The sequence below is a fragment of the Drosophila suzukii genome, chromosome 2L, assembly GCF_043229965.1.
Source record: "Drosophila suzukii chromosome 2L, CBGP_Dsuzu_IsoJpt1.0, whole genome shotgun sequence".
NCBI lineage: Eukaryota > Metazoa > Arthropoda > Insecta > Diptera > Drosophilidae > Drosophila > Drosophila suzukii.
Window position 1 is genome coordinate 7,659,817 of NC_092080.1, and position 14,468 is coordinate 7,674,284.

General features: G+C 42.6%; 3 protein-coding genes across 3 annotated transcripts; 2 read left to right on the top strand and 1 right to left on the bottom strand.

Moving 5' to 3' along the window:
* Nucleotides 1-1,651: 1,651 nt before the first annotated feature.
* On the bottom strand, nt 1,652-6,634 carry PolrMT (mitochondrial RNA polymerase). Its single transcript, XM_017090052.4, has 8 exons — nt 6,292-6,634; nt 6,085-6,222; nt 5,636-6,020; nt 5,342-5,497; nt 4,523-5,279; nt 3,324-4,463; nt 2,044-3,266; nt 1,652-1,986 (listed from the first exon to the last, which is right to left on the bottom strand). Exons 1-8 carry the CDS (start codon nt 6,467-6,469, stop codon nt 1,857-1,859), a joined length of 4,107 nt encoding a protein of 1,368 aa, XP_016945541.3. The 5' UTR covers nt 6,470-6,634; the 3' UTR covers nt 1,652-1,856.
* A 397-nt stretch (nt 6,635-7,031) lies between these two features.
* Nucleotides 7,032-11,518, top strand: LOC108008483 (uncharacterized). Its single transcript, XM_017072345.4, has 7 exons — nt 7,032-8,348; nt 8,604-9,070; nt 9,126-9,320; nt 10,028-10,161; nt 10,226-10,739; nt 10,807-11,223; nt 11,304-11,518. Exons 1-7 carry the CDS (start codon nt 7,148-7,150, stop codon nt 11,439-11,441), a joined length of 3,066 nt encoding a protein of 1,021 aa, XP_016927834.3. The 5' UTR covers nt 7,032-7,147; the 3' UTR covers nt 11,442-11,518.
* Nucleotides 11,519-11,711: 193 nt separating this feature from the next.
* On the top strand, nt 11,712-14,465 carry LOC108017219 (uncharacterized). The gene is made up of 4 exons (XM_017084219.4): nt 11,712-11,974; nt 12,061-12,358; nt 12,420-12,626; nt 12,689-14,465. Exons 1-4 carry the CDS (start codon nt 11,810-11,812, stop codon nt 12,811-12,813), a joined length of 795 nt encoding a protein of 264 aa, XP_016939708.3. The 5' UTR covers nt 11,712-11,809; the 3' UTR covers nt 12,814-14,465.
* Nucleotides 14,466-14,468: the final 3 nt, after the last annotated feature.

The window sequence follows — 14,468 nt, forward strand, 5'->3', positions numbered from 1 at the left end:
GGCCAAAGAAAGTCGACGCCGACGCCAACGCCGCCGGTCGCCGGTCGCCGGTGGCAGAGGCAGCGGCAGCGGCAGAGGCAGCAGATAGTACCAGTAGCTAAAGCTAAAGTGGGCGCATGTAAAAAGGGGGCGGCGAACCCGAGCGTGGGCGTGCTCCGATGAACATTCACTCAAAATCCCAGAGAGTGAGTGAAAACGAAAGCTGAGCCAATGCTCCAATATATTTAAAACAATTTAATAAAATTATAACTAAACAAATCAAATAATAATATTAAAAACCAACCGTTTATAACTTAAATTTATGAAGTGTTCAGTTTCGAATGGTTTGTATTTTTAAGACATAAGTACTGTAAACAGCTCCCCAATATTAAAAATCATGTCATATAATCATAAAAGCCCGAAGAAAATGTTAAGTCATAAGAAAAGATGAGATCAAAACTTCCATTTAGAGTAATAAAGTTTAGTTTATACCATATAAGTTAAAGAAAAAGATATATGATACATCTCAAAAACTCTAAGATAAGCGCTTTAATCTTAAAAGCGCTGAGAAAATCATAAAGCATAAGGAAAGATCAGAACTTCCTTTTAGAATAATAAAAAATGTAACATATAAATCAAAGAAAAACAAATATAATATAAATATTGGTCTATTACCTAAGGTCCAGACTAATAAAAGGTGTTATTAATTAGGAAAAAAACAAGACAAGGTCATAAATCATGCGAAAAGGGGCGATCAGAACTTCCGCTCAAATCAATAAATTTTTTAATTCGAAACATATACGTTAAAGTTAAACAATTAAAGATTATTGATATATTACCTCAATCCAAACTAATGAAGCTAATAAATATAAAAAAGAAATCTAATATAAATATGGTAGAGTTAATTGGTGTTTCTCCGGAGACATCTGTAGATTCTAATAAAAAAAATGCAGCCCATTGCTAAAAAGCCCAAACCATATATTTATTTAAACAAATGAAATGATGCCCTCTCTCGGACTATTGAGTGAGTTAAACCAAAAGCAGCACAAAGCGGTTCGGAACCGACCAAATCGGGAAGTGGCCATAAATCAATGGATTCTTTATGTTCTCCCGGCCAAATAGTATTAAAAACAATTAAATGTAATTGGCACAAATTAACTCTCCCAAATCAAACAACCATGAAATTCAAAGGAACACAAATATTCTAATAATGTAAAATATTTATAAACAAATGGAACAACAATTGGTTATTCCACTCAAAAAATATTTAAATTTAAACATAAATGAGCGCAAGATAAATTCACATACTATTAACTGTTTGCACATGGATTAATACAGACAAACCTAGTATGTAGTATCTTCAATGTAGTAGCCAAATTTAATTAAACAATCGTTTTGTGGCGCAGATACACAACCACATGTTCAAGTAGCTCTGGCCCGAAACGCAATGAAAATCTTTGAGGTAGGAAAACTCATAAAAACTAAATAGCTTTGGAATAAAATGGAAAACAAAATCGATCAATGGATAAAAGCAGACGTTTTCCGGTCTTGTGGGATGCTATAATTACCATAGGAAATGTCTTCCATTATATAAATATTGTTTAATTTTTATATAATTAAGTTATACACCCGCAAGGCAATAATTACAAAAAAGACTTTTTTAAAAGCATTTTAATCAATTTTATGTAATTAAAGGTTACAAAATCACATTTGGCGTCGATCCACCATCGCCTATTGTAGCTTCTTTTTTTTCCTAATTTCTTTTTTTGGTATTGAAAGCCGAATTGTTGAACAAATTTAACTGGTATATTAAATAAACTTAATGACTACGACTACGATTAGGCACTGTTGCAGATGTCTTCTACGTAGAAAAGTTCCTAACTGAAGAAGTACACAGAGTCGAGTACGTTGCGCAGGTCAAAGTCTCCCTTCTGCGGCAGTTGCTTTACAGTGCGGTTCAGCTGACGCTTGGACAGATCCTCCACGGATCCATCGTTCGTAAAGTCGCTGGGGGATAAACATTTATTATAAACATATTAACTTTAATATTATGTTATAACTCACTTATCCTTAAAGCTGTAGGTCTTTCGCATAAACTCGGAGAGCTGTTCCAGAATGGGCTGCGAGTGCAGGGCAACGAACTGCTCCCGACACATCCGATTCAGATCCGGCACGGTGTTGGCGTGAGTCCAGAAACAGTCGTGGACCGAAACAAATGTGATGCCCTGCCGTTCGCAGTGCAGCGAGGTGAGCATCATGTGCGAGGAATCCAGCGAATGGATGAAGTTCGGCGGGAAGGCGTTCTTCTGCTTGAGGATGTTTGGTCGCTCATACATGTCCATAGGCATGTTCAAAGACACCCTAAATCCAGTGCGAGGCGAGTGCTTCATCTCCTGTCGATTGTAGGGCTGCACCACGGGCAGACCCAGTGGCGTCACCCACTCTACATTCTGACTACAAACACCAGAAATGAGTCGGGCGCACTCCGTAAACCAATCCTGGATCTCCCTCGTCGATGTGAACATTTCTCGCAGGCTCTCGAACGTTTTGGTGGTCAAGTATGTGGACGCCGGCCACACCCAATCCTTGGGGAATTCGTCGATGTCCTTCAGTTGGCGTGCAATCTGCAGTCTTGCTCCATAGCGGGTCACCCCATATACCGTAGTCATCACCGTTTGTTTAATCACCTTGCGACGAACGAATCCAGCTAGTGCTTCTGCCACATGCAATCCGTTCTGAGCATCGGTCTTCCTACTCCTCTCCACCAACGTGGCCACTGCACTGTAGACATCCTGCGGAATGGCCGACGGTGCTAGGTTAACACTACAAGCACCCGCTTCATCCCTTCCCAAAGCTGCATAATGCTGCAATCCATTGCAGGAACCATCCTGGTGAATGGGAAAGCGACTAAGATAGGCGGTGGGATCAGGACAGCGGTGCACATTGGCGATTTCCATGCAGCAGGCCAGTGTTTGCCAGGGCTCATCTGATTTGGCCCACCACATACGACCTGTAAGCGGATTGTCCGCAGAGTCCAGAATATCTGGCATGATCTCTTCCGCGTACAGAAGACGCTCCCTCACCGAGTCTCGTTTCTTCAGTCCAGTTAGATTGATGCAGTGCAGCTTGAGCCAACTGAAACCATCGACTCCCAGTGGCTGCGCCTGATCGAAGATGAGCATCGAACGAGCCAAATCAGAGCCAAGGTGATTTAGATGAGGGGGAACGGGATAGACGCGTCCACGGAAGTCCATGTTGTGCGGCAGCCAGAAGACTTTATCGCGGTACTACAAAATTAATAATAGTTATAATAATGATTAGAATTTTTTCTAGAGAACACTTACGTGCTGCGCCAGGGACAACCTATAGAGAGCATCGCACCACAAACTGTACATCTCGGCCTGCTTTCTTCGATGACCTAGTTTGTCCCGGAACTGCTTAGCCCGATCTGCCGAGGAGGCAGCATTGCCATCGGCATCTTTAGCCGGCAGCGTCGGAAGCGGAGGCAGGGAACTGGGTGGCTGAGGGACATCCAACTTGGCATCGCCACCATTCTGGAACACCTCAATAATCACATCCAACAATTGCGTGTTTACCCGCCAAGGCACACTGGCCAACTGATTCAGGGAATCTAAAGCAGGATAAAGGTGCTGAGGGTTGGATGCGGTGATCCGGTCCCACTGCTGGATGGCTTGGTGAGGCAGGCGAATCAGTTCAGACTTGTTGAGCAGGTAGCCCCCATTGTGAGGTGTACTCCACGGTTGCGGAGGACACAGCATGGGCACCAGATTTGAGTCGAAGGTGAGCGTCTGCTGGCGTGAAGCCCGAAATAGTCTCGAGAGCACCGGATGTGGTTTCACTTCCTCTTTAACAAAACGTCCTTGATTGCGGAAGAGAGTGTAGAAGGCGGGCAACATGTTCTGTGGTTGAGAAACCGCTTTGGTTTTGCTCTTTTGCCTCATTATATGGGCGTCGATCTTGATGTCCCGCATCAGAATGTTGTACAGAAAGCGACCGACGCCAGTCAGGACATTGGAAGGCCAAGGCACCTCCGGCAGATCCATGCTGGGTCCACTTTCTCGCTGCTCGTGCACAAGACGCTGCCAAGCCTGCCGCGTGTTATCCTGTGACTTCCCGCTGTCCCACAGTTCACAGTACGAGCTGTAAATCTCGCCAATCTTCTCCAGCGTGCCGTTGTGTTTCTTCTGCTCAATTTGGTAACGCTGCTGCACTTTCTGCCCGAGTTGTTTGTACAGCTGGCCCACCGTGGGACTGAATGTTTCCGAGCCCTCGGCTAGCTTGTACAGTTCCTTGATCAGGATGTCTGCAAAGTGCGAGGTGTCCAGGGTCTTCAGATAGGTGTAGTAGTTCATGAAGCCATGTGGTTTGAAGCGAACTTGGGCTCGCAGAGTGTTAAGATCCCGCACAATGGCCGACGAAATTTGTTTGCGCCACGTTTCCTCCAATTCCTTAAGGCGTTCGCGCTGAAAATTATTATAAACACTAAGTATAAATAAATTATATTCAATTTAATTATACATACGCATTTTTCGGAATTGGCAAACTCCTTAGATTTCTCAATGGACTTGATGGTAATGCTACCATCCAGCTCTATTTTGAGTTGCTCCCTAGCAAGCTGCTCCAATTGAGCTGTGGTGTAGCCTCGCTTGGAGTTCATTATGGCATAGTCCAAGTCATCTTTTCCAGGCTTTCCCTCTTCTCCAACAGGTAAAACGTGCTCGTTGAGATGATTCAGCAGTTCATTGTCGTAACCCAGTTGCGGTGGCACATAGACAGGCTTGAAATCCGGACGAAGTCGACGAATAGCATCCAGGGCAATGTCGCGCTGATCGGCCACAAACTTAGATTTATCCATGATTTGATTTAAACTAAACCCTTCCTTCTCAGCTAGTTCAATGTACTTGGCTATGAACTGCTGATTCTGTTCATCCGGTTCCAGGCGTCCCAAGCATTCAAAGATGGCGGCATAGCTTTGCTCATTGAACGACAGACCATCCTCCTCGATGAGTTTAAAGAGCTCCTGCGAGCGATCAAAGGATCCCTTGGCCGCGTAGCCGTGTAGAAGTATATTGTACAAGTCGATGGTGATGAGGCCTTCGGACATGTGAGGCAGAGTACTTTTCCTCACCCTCCCCCGATAAGCGATGATGGTGGACAGGGCGCGATTGAGCATGTTGGCGGAAACACAAACGTTTAAGTAGGTATTTAGGTTCATGTGCAGTGCCCGCTGTTTGGCCAGACGCTCTTGCTCCTCGTTCACGTGAACCTTTGACTTAAATCTTCAAAAGAACATAACAAATGTAAGGAACTAGGTCATAAAATCTGGGAAACAACTGCTCACCGTTTCTTAGACTTGGTTGTGACTGCACTGGCGTTGGGCATGGCCATGGCTGTTACCGCAGGTTTGCTCTTGTCCAGGGGATTTATGTACGGCTCAATGGCTTCAAAAGGATCCAGGACGTCGGCTTCTTCAGGAAGCACCTTGGCGGTACTTAGCCTATATGATTGAAAAATGAATATGAATGAATTCTGCAGGGAAAACTATGTACAAATTTGGAAATCCTAATATATAAGTTTACGAATTGCATTCTGAAGGAGTTATATACAATGAATTCTCTTCCCATCCTAGACCTACCCAAAATCCGCTTCGTGCTGATCATTCCCCATGCTCTCGATGATATCCCGAAAGTTGTGAAAGCTTTTGAGGATATTCTGCATTTCCTCGGGATTCGCTATCACCTGTTTGGTGTACTCATCCTTGCCAAAGAAGAGCATTGGCCGATCATCGTAGATGCCGGACTCTAGAATCGAACCATCCAATGCCTCCATATCGATCTTCTGATACTCCACAGGTTGCCGCTGCGCCAGGTCCAAGACGCCCTTGGTCTTCTTATCCTTGCGATCCTCCCGGGCACGTCGTTCCAGGATTTGCTGCTGGGCTTTCTGTATAAAGTCAGCCAGCTTTTTGGACTTGAGCCGTTTGACCCTTGATCTTCGCTCGCTGATGGCCTGTTCGGTGACTGGAAGGGAAGATAGTCGAGCTGTTTATATAGGGAACTAGTGGTAATCCCTGCTAGGACCTACCCTCCAGGAGTTCCACATATTTGGCATAGCGTGGCTTGCGCAATCGCTTTTTTTTCGCCTGGGCCAGTGCATCTGCCTGTGTGGGTGTTGTTGTTTGTGTGCGCGTTGTTGTGGTTGCCCCTGTAGTAGTAGTTGTCACTGCAATTGGAAAGCACATGTTGCATTAGTTTAACTCTTTTCAGGCACTTCCCATTATCATTTACTCACCTGCCGGCATTTGGCGGTATAGCATTTGATAATACTGCTGATAATGGATGAAATTTGAAGGCGCAATTTCGCTGCCGCAGTCGCAGCACACTGTTGTTGTTGTTGTGTGGGCGGTGGGTGGCACTCGCAGTGCTTTTTGCACTGCTGCCGCTCGATTTGCACTCAACAAACGATACATTTCGACGAATTGCAGTTAGGGGCACACGTTCCTCGCAAATGTCAACAAATTATCGCAGTTTTCGGCACTTTTCACACAGCATTTGTTGCATAATTACACACCGAATCCGTCCAATTTGTTGTTTATTCCGCGCACTTCACGTGTGGCGGCCGCAAGCAGTTGGCAACACTGCTTGCCCAGCTGAACAGCTGTTGGCGCTGCCAGGGCTGGCGAGTAAAAAAAATACTGCAAAATATACCATTAAATACTTTTCCGGTGATTTTATTTTTAAGCTTGTTCAAACATTATAATATATATTTAAAAATGAATTAATTTTACATTTGTAACATAATAGTTATGTTTGTTAAGTGACTCTAAACTTTATTTCCATATTAAAACGGAAAAAAACTTTAAAAAAAATCACAAGGGTACTTTTTAAAAAACGAATGAACAAGTTTTGTTTAATACATATTTTATAACCATTTAAAATAAAATCAAAACGTAATTTTTAAAGACCGAAGAAAAGTCAAAAAAAATGTTCTAAAGTTCAAAAGTCAGGATAAAATTCCGAACTCCGTGCACCGTTTACACGTTGTTGAAACGTTGATGAAAATAAAACATGTATTGCTGCCGACGACCTGCCAACGAATTTTCCGTTACAGTTCAAAAATAAACACAATCCAAAAGTCTTGATGAAAAATGCCGCCAAAGAAGGCAAAGAAGGGAGCGGCGGACAAGAAGGAGGAGGACCTTGGCACCCACCCACAGCCGCCTAATGTTTTCCTGTACATCCAGCTGACCAACATAGCCAATCTGCCACAAACAGAGCATCAGCTGGAGATTCACATTAGCCAAGGTGGCAGTTTGATCGTTAAATGCGATGAGCACTACAACACGGATGCGATCATAGTGCAGAGGGACTTCAACGAGAGGCCCACGTTCACGCTGATCTTCCAGCAGGATAACGTGGACAGGATCAATCATGCGGCGGATAATCCTCTACTGATCCAACTCTACATGCGTGTCTTTCCCCCGAAAAGAAAGTTTGAACCGGAATACGAAATGTTTGAGGAGCAGGAGGAGGAGGTTGATGACTTGGAGGCGGATTCCGACTCCGATTTGGCCATATCCACGGGAAGGAACACAACAAACGATGACGACGAGTTCGAGGCCAGGGAGACGGAAAGATTGGATCTACTATGTGTGGGCTATCTGGATGTGATCAAGTTGTTTGGCCACCGACGCAGCATGATCAGTGAGCAATTGTACCTCTACCCCATGCCGGATGTTCCCAACGATCTGCGCACCACTGTCCACACGGAATGGGATCTCTACACCCTGCTGCCCATCGCCAAAAAGCTGACCTTCACCAACATGGCCTTTGTGACGTTCGAGAGCATCTATAACCTGAAGGAGGAGTACGTCCTTGACTTGGAGACCCTGTGGGTGCGGGTGAGTTTCCGCTCCCGGCTGCCCAGTGATCGAAATGAGTACACGTTTGTACCGCTCTGTGAATTTGGGAACCTGGAGCGGAAGGTTATCAGCACGCAAGACAATCATCATGTCTTCGAGTCCTTTCGCCGCAACGTGTATCCTTGGAATGTGACCGGATTGAAGTCCGCCATGGAGGTGGAAATGCATCGACTCTTCGCAGAACTCTTCTGCAGCGAGGGCATGACGGTGGACTTTGAGGAAATCGATCAGTCAACAGATGAGGCCCTCGTCTGCAACTCCTTCCACCGCTATATCCTGACTCAAAAGATGGCAGATATCCTATCGTTTGTCATCACCTGTCAGCAGTATGTTATAGCCATAGAGGCGTTTCAAAGTTCTGGGACCGCCAAGCCGCAGAAAATTTTCCAGGGTGTTTTGGATCCATCTATAATGGCCTTTCCGGGGGGTAAGTTTAGGACTTAAGGAAGTCCAGATAAAAGTTTATAATAATTGTGGAGTAAATATATTAATATTAAAGGATACGTTTCCAATTATTTAAGTAATATTCGAAATTGCGATGATATCGTGAAGATATGGAGAACTTTAGTAGATATTAATATATGTACATAATATTTAAAGTTTAAAATATTTACATATACTAAACCTTTATAAATCATGCAGTTCAAATAATTATATCTTATTTTAAATTTATTTTGAACAGTCCAAAACATGAGATTTGCCGTCCAGCTGGATTACACGGGTAAAATTAAGGCCAAGAAGCAGATTAGCAGCAGCATAACCAGTGGAAAGGGTTTAGATCGGCAACGTCTTACGCCAACTTTTGCCATCATAAAGTTATGTCTGCTGGCGCCGATTGGGGAGATCTACAAGGAGCTGAAGGTGTTTCGCGATAGCTTTATTCGCCAGAATCGACTGCTCTTCTGTGATCGTCCTTATAGTGCACATAAAGTGTTGACACTTGGCGAGATCCAAATGGAAGCCTATGCCAGATTCGACAAATTCATCAGGGATTGCATAGCCTTTATTATCGACAAGAATGTGATGAAGATCGAGGATAAGAAGCAGCACTTTTGCTGTGCCGTTCAAAACCTGACAAATATCCTGATGAAATTGGTGGGCAGTGTCTATAACACGAGGACTCCCACAACTTCAAGCGTGGAGTTTGCGGTTAGTTAACAACTAATAATATCAACTACATTTTAACTTACTTTCCCATTCCCAGAATCTCTGCGCTTTTGCCTACAATGAGTTAGAACCCCGCATTCATAATATGGTGGAGCAAATTGAGAACGAGGGCTTTGAGAATTACACGGTCCATAAGCAGATTCATATAGAGCGGCAGATAGACTACTTGAACACCATTAAACTGCTCCATTTAGTGAAAGATGATAGCCTTGCTAATCTTTTGCTTGAGAAGGTCAGTTCTTGATTCATGTCTCGCAACTGCGGGAAGTGTGATTCACTGATTAGTTTTGGGTACATTAAGTGACCAGTCCTGCTATTAGTAACTTTCTTTATAAAAAAACTAAGCGCCAAGCTTAGTAATTGAGTTCCCAGCACTTATCTTCTTTTTTATAAGATTTTACTGACGAGTAGCAACTACAATAGTCATTCAGCTAAAATTAAACACAATTACTCGAAACGAAGGTTTGTGAACAAGTAAACTTTTAATTACTTTTAACAACTGTCCAATTTGACAAAATAATGAAGTCTAATTAAAATGACACATATTTTATAAAATAAATAAACAACCGTTAGAATATATGTTAGTATGATATAAACGGAAATGATTAAGGTTTCACTTAAACCTGTAAGTGATTCACACAAATTGTACGCTAATTTGATTAGATTGTAAATAATGAATAACAGCCCGACTTTACTTAAACCTTTCCGGTAGTATATCAGTTATGAATGAACGAAATTCGGAAGTAAACAATTAATCATTTTGGTTGTTAGGGTATGTTATCTAATTGATAAAAATGTCATTTCAGCATAACAGGTTAAGATATTAACTGTTATCATATTTAAAGAAATAATTCGAACGTACTTTAGGTAGATTCTGGATAAGATTAAATGATAAAGGGAACATTTTAATGAAGTTTTCTTGACTTTTCCCATTTACAGGCCACCACCGAGTATCCCAGTGATGAACGATTTTGGTTCTACATGCTTATCGCGTATATGGAACGTGGCGATCTCGAAAAGGCTAAGTTGTATTTCAAAAAGAATCACCTGGCGGACACCCACGACTATTTTGCGTAAGCATAAAGCCATTGATATACCAAATAAAAGTGACACTATCTACACAAATTTATAAAATAGTGGCTGGATTAAATTGTACATCAACTATGTGGACACACGAAACAATCCGGAAACCTCGGCCGACTGTACGGAATGTCTTCTGAAGAGCATTACGAACTATGCCGAGCGGAATCCTCGTCAACAGGATGGCTGGATTCTACTTTACTGTTACTACAAAAGATTCAAATACGAACCAGGCTGTGCCTTCGCCCTCTGGCGATTTGCAGATCAGAATGGACACAATCGGGTCAACTCCTCCTCCCATGCTCCGCACAGCCTTTGGGGTCTTTTCCTAACCCTCACAACGACCTTACCCACGGTTCGGGGAACCCTGTTCTTCGAAGTCTTTAGGACCTTTGCGCGCCTGGGTCTCTACGAGTTTGCCCAGGTTGTCTTTGCCGCCGTGGAGCATATGTTCAATGATGCGGATCGGTATATGATCAATACACAGCTGTCCCTTATGCTCAATCAACTGGATGAGGACTTCGAATTGCAGAGTTACGAGTTTGGAGAAGGCGAGGAGGCTGATCAAGCGGTGGGTTGGAAAATAAATTGTTTATCTTTCAACGAACTATAGCTCTCTAGCCAAAATTCTATTACAGGCCGCCATGAATGCCCAGGTCAATGGTAATGTGGAGTTCCACCGGGGTAACCTGGAAGAGGCCTCCTTATACTATGAATGCTGTCTCACCTTGCCGGTTACCGAGGAAACCGAACGCGATGCCTTCGAGGTCAGCAGACTGCGACTGGGTTATATATCATATGAGTTGGGGAACTATGAAAAGTGCATCGAAGCCCTAAATCAACCATTCGCTGGCCAGCTTCTTGCTCTCGTAGCCGGCTACTTGATGGGCAAATCCTACTATAAACTGAACGAATTAGAGATGGCTCTTCAGTACTTTGCCAAATCCACCCATCTGGATACCCATGTGCCCAACGTATGGGGATTTCTGGCGCTAACAAATCTAAGACTGGGTGAAAACTATAAGGCTGTGGAGTGCTGGAAGTATGCCAAAATAGTAAGGGCAATCTATATTTAATGAAATTTAACACACATTGGGGAACTCCCCTATTTCATAAATATATATCATCCTTTCAGGAGCCAAACTTTGAAATAGATGACATGATGATCTACGAGGAATTGGATGCCATTGACTATGATTCCATTGACTTGTATATTGATTCTCCGAATCAATTAGTCGAGGACATCTTTGGAGAGTCCCAATCAAGCTCATAGTTTGTATATTTTGTGTGTGCTTAGCCCTGTGATTTCGAACCCATTAAACAACATTCTTACCAACATTCTTACTGCTCTGCTCTATTCATAATGGCTTCATATGGGTGTGCAATCTGTTGAAAGTGGAACGGTGGGGGTATCTCATGGCTATTTTTTTCCCCAACAAGGCCCATTTTTTTTTGCTGTTTAGCTGGCGTGACTTGTTGACACAAGGTAATGAGACGGGGCAGCAGCAATTTGCTTACATAAGACAGTCCACCAGCAGCCTCACTCAATACACAAACATACAGCCGTGGTATGTCCTGGCTTTTTATAGAACCCATATTCGTGGTTTAAAAAACGGCTGCTGCTGCAGTCTGCATCCAAACATGGCCCATGGAGGAGGCATCGGCTCGTCGGCTGGGCTGGAGGAAAAGCCAGTGGCCTGTGTGGCCAGCAGCACGGCCTTGGCCATTAGGAACTCCACGATAATCGCCCATCGGCTGTCCATTTATCTGCCCCAATTGCTATTACCCTCGCGGGATCCCCAAAAGGTATGTTATGCCTTTCAGCCTGATTAAATATATATATTTCTAATATTAGAAGCAAATCAGCCTAATATTTATTTTTTCTATCCCAGCTCATTACAGAAATTAACTGTCATGTGGCCCAATTCCGGGAGATGCTTATCTTTATAGGACAGGCCCGAGATTCCCCCGAGTTGCGGGAGAAGATCAGGAAGCTAAGGCGGAACTGTGTGGATGCCTGCAAGCACACCGCCCATTTAATCACTCCCCAACCACGTCATTGCCTGGGAAGTCCCAGTGAAAGGATGCACTTGACCCTGCTGTATCATCTCACCCAGCAATTTCAACATGAACTGATAAAGAGCCATCGCTTAATCCAACTGGTACCCCTGGACATGACGGAGTATTATGGTTGGGGAGCATATATTTAAAATTAGAATTATAGGAGTTTAGTATTTATATCATTTCACAGCTCCCTCCCGCACTGCCCCATCCAATTTGGGCAACGTTATTAGCCAATTTCTGTTGTGCAAACAAATAAATCCTGATTTCCAGCAGGAGGAGCTGTGCAGCATTGTCAAGGACTCTCAAGAGCTGGCCGAACTTTTGGAGGAGCTACAGGCTCAAATGCCCTTGACAGAGGCATCCCCAGAATCTGACCTGGATCCAACACAGAAATGTGAGTTTATTATATTATATTATAATATTATATATTCTTCATTAAACTATCAATCTTTTTAGCTGAAAGTAGTCTCGTATCCCTCAACACTCCAGTTTGGTATGCCCGCCAGCGAAGAAGGAGTTGCAAAAGTCGAAGCCGTAGTCTATGTTGCTGTCTGGCTAAAAATCGCGGGAAAACTTTTTAATAGAGTTATCTTTAAACTTGAATTAACTAAATATATTAAGTTCCAAGAATAGACAAAATTTCCTAAAGTTAATCAAAGGTTAAAATGATCTTTAAGACATTTAATCTCCCAATAGGTTTATTAGAAACTACAGATATGTCATATCATTTATGGAAAGGAAGTGAAGAACTGTCTATTCTAGAAAATTGTGACTTAACACCCATAAACAAGACATGAAATCAGTACTGGCAGTGGTCGATGATAAGGGAACAACTTCGGCACACGATGAAATGTATTCCCAGAAATGATAATACCGACGTTGTGGAACACCGAAAACAGACCCAAGGCAATAACCGTAATGAAAGCGATTTAAAGATACACAAACCAGAAATACAAATGAAGAGTTGGCGTTTTCTCGTTTCGAGGAATCCCAAAAAGAATGATGAAATCCGAAATCTGTGCCCCTTGCGTGGGACAAAGGGTGATAAATTCACAGAGAGCAGGTGAAATCCCGCTTTACGATGGCTAAACAAGATGTCATATGTTTATGGACGAGAATCCCCAGAAGCCCCAAGAGTGTTTGACGACCACTTAGCAAAAGCAGGTGATGTCGGCTTTGGAGCGGCGTCGTCCAGACCACCTGGTAACCATAAATGCTGATTAGATTCCGGCTTACACCGCGTGCCTCCCGTTGTTGGACAATGGCACCCAGGTCGAGCGAAGCGCGATTCCGTGACTAGCTGATAACAAGCCTTGACGACAAGACACCTCGAATTAATTAGAATACATTTGCTTTGATTTTTGCATAGTTTAAGTATTTAATTTTAAAAATATGCCTTTGTCTTTTACAAAACATATCTCTACATTAAAAATATATATATATTTATTTATTTATGTATATTGTATGCAGATTTATATGATATATAATATATAGGTGTATATATTAGGTATAAACTTCTACATGTCATATGGATTTTCACAGAAAATCTTCAACTTTTTGAGTAATGCTTTTTAATTGTTTTTGCTTGTGCGTGTTTTTTTTATACGTCCTTAATTTCTCATTATTTTCTTTCGCGCTTTCGCTTTCCCCTTTGGAGAGAATGTTCAATCCTGTAGTTACTTTGTTGAGCATTATGCAATTTTGGAAGAATCTTTGTTACGCTCACTGAGCCCTCCGCTAGCACCATCGAAGTTAACTTTGATCTGTACTATTGGATCTCCTCGCTTCGAACAAGCTTTGACACAAGGCAAAAACGCAACAACAACTAACTAATTGTTAACAACAATCTCTACACGATTACACGGGTTGTTTAGTGTGTGTGTGTGAGTGTGTGTGGGTTATACAAAAATGATCATCATCATATCGCTATAGCTATCGTTAGACATTTGCTACATCATTATAAATTCACTATTTGTTCACGATTCTTTCTGGCTAATATCACCGTTATCACTGCAATGCCTAAACTCGGCTTAAGTCTAAGCAGAAAGAAGTCTTTTCCTGGATAGAACAGGTCATGTGTGCAAACAAAATGGTGCCATTAAAAGGTAAACAAAGGAACTAACTTAGCTGCTAAACATTTGCATAGTCACACAACGAACGAAACGAAAACGAAACCAGTGAAATCATAAAACAAAAGAAAATGTGTGCAAAAATAAACAGAAAAAAATATAAAGAC

Coding starts and splice junctions, on each gene's coding strand:
- PolrMT (XM_017090052.4), bottom strand. CDS start 6,469: ATGTATCGTTTGTTGAGTGCAAATCGAGCGGCAGCAGTGCAAAAAGCA. Junction 6,021..6,084: donor ATATGTGGAACTCCTGGAGG/GTAGGTCCTAGC, acceptor CTTCCCTTCCAG/TCACCGAACAGGCCATCAGC. Junction 4,464..4,522: donor TTGCCAATTCCGAAAAATGC/GTATGTATAATT, acceptor AATAATTTTCAG/CGCGAACGCCTTAAGGAATT.
- LOC108008483 (XM_017072345.4), top strand. CDS start 7,148: ATGCCGCCAAAGAAGGCAAAGAAGGGAGCGGCGGACAAGAAGGAGGAG. Junction 8,349..8,603: donor TATAATGGCCTTTCCGGGGG/GTAAGTTTAGGA, acceptor TATTTTGAACAG/TCCAAAACATGAGATTTGCC. Junction 9,321..10,027: donor CTAATCTTTTGCTTGAGAAG/GTCAGTTCTTGA, acceptor TCCCATTTACAG/GCCACCACCGAGTATCCCAG.
- LOC108017219 (XM_017084219.4), top strand. CDS start 11,810: ATGGCCCATGGAGGAGGCATCGGCTCGTCGGCTGGGCTGGAGGAAAAG. Junction 11,975..12,060: donor CCTCGCGGGATCCCCAAAAG/GTATGTTATGCC, acceptor TTTCTATCCCAG/CTCATTACAGAAATTAACTG. Junction 12,359..12,419: donor GGACATGACGGAGTATTATG/GTTGGGGAGCAT, acceptor ATCATTTCACAG/CTCCCTCCCGCACTGCCCCA.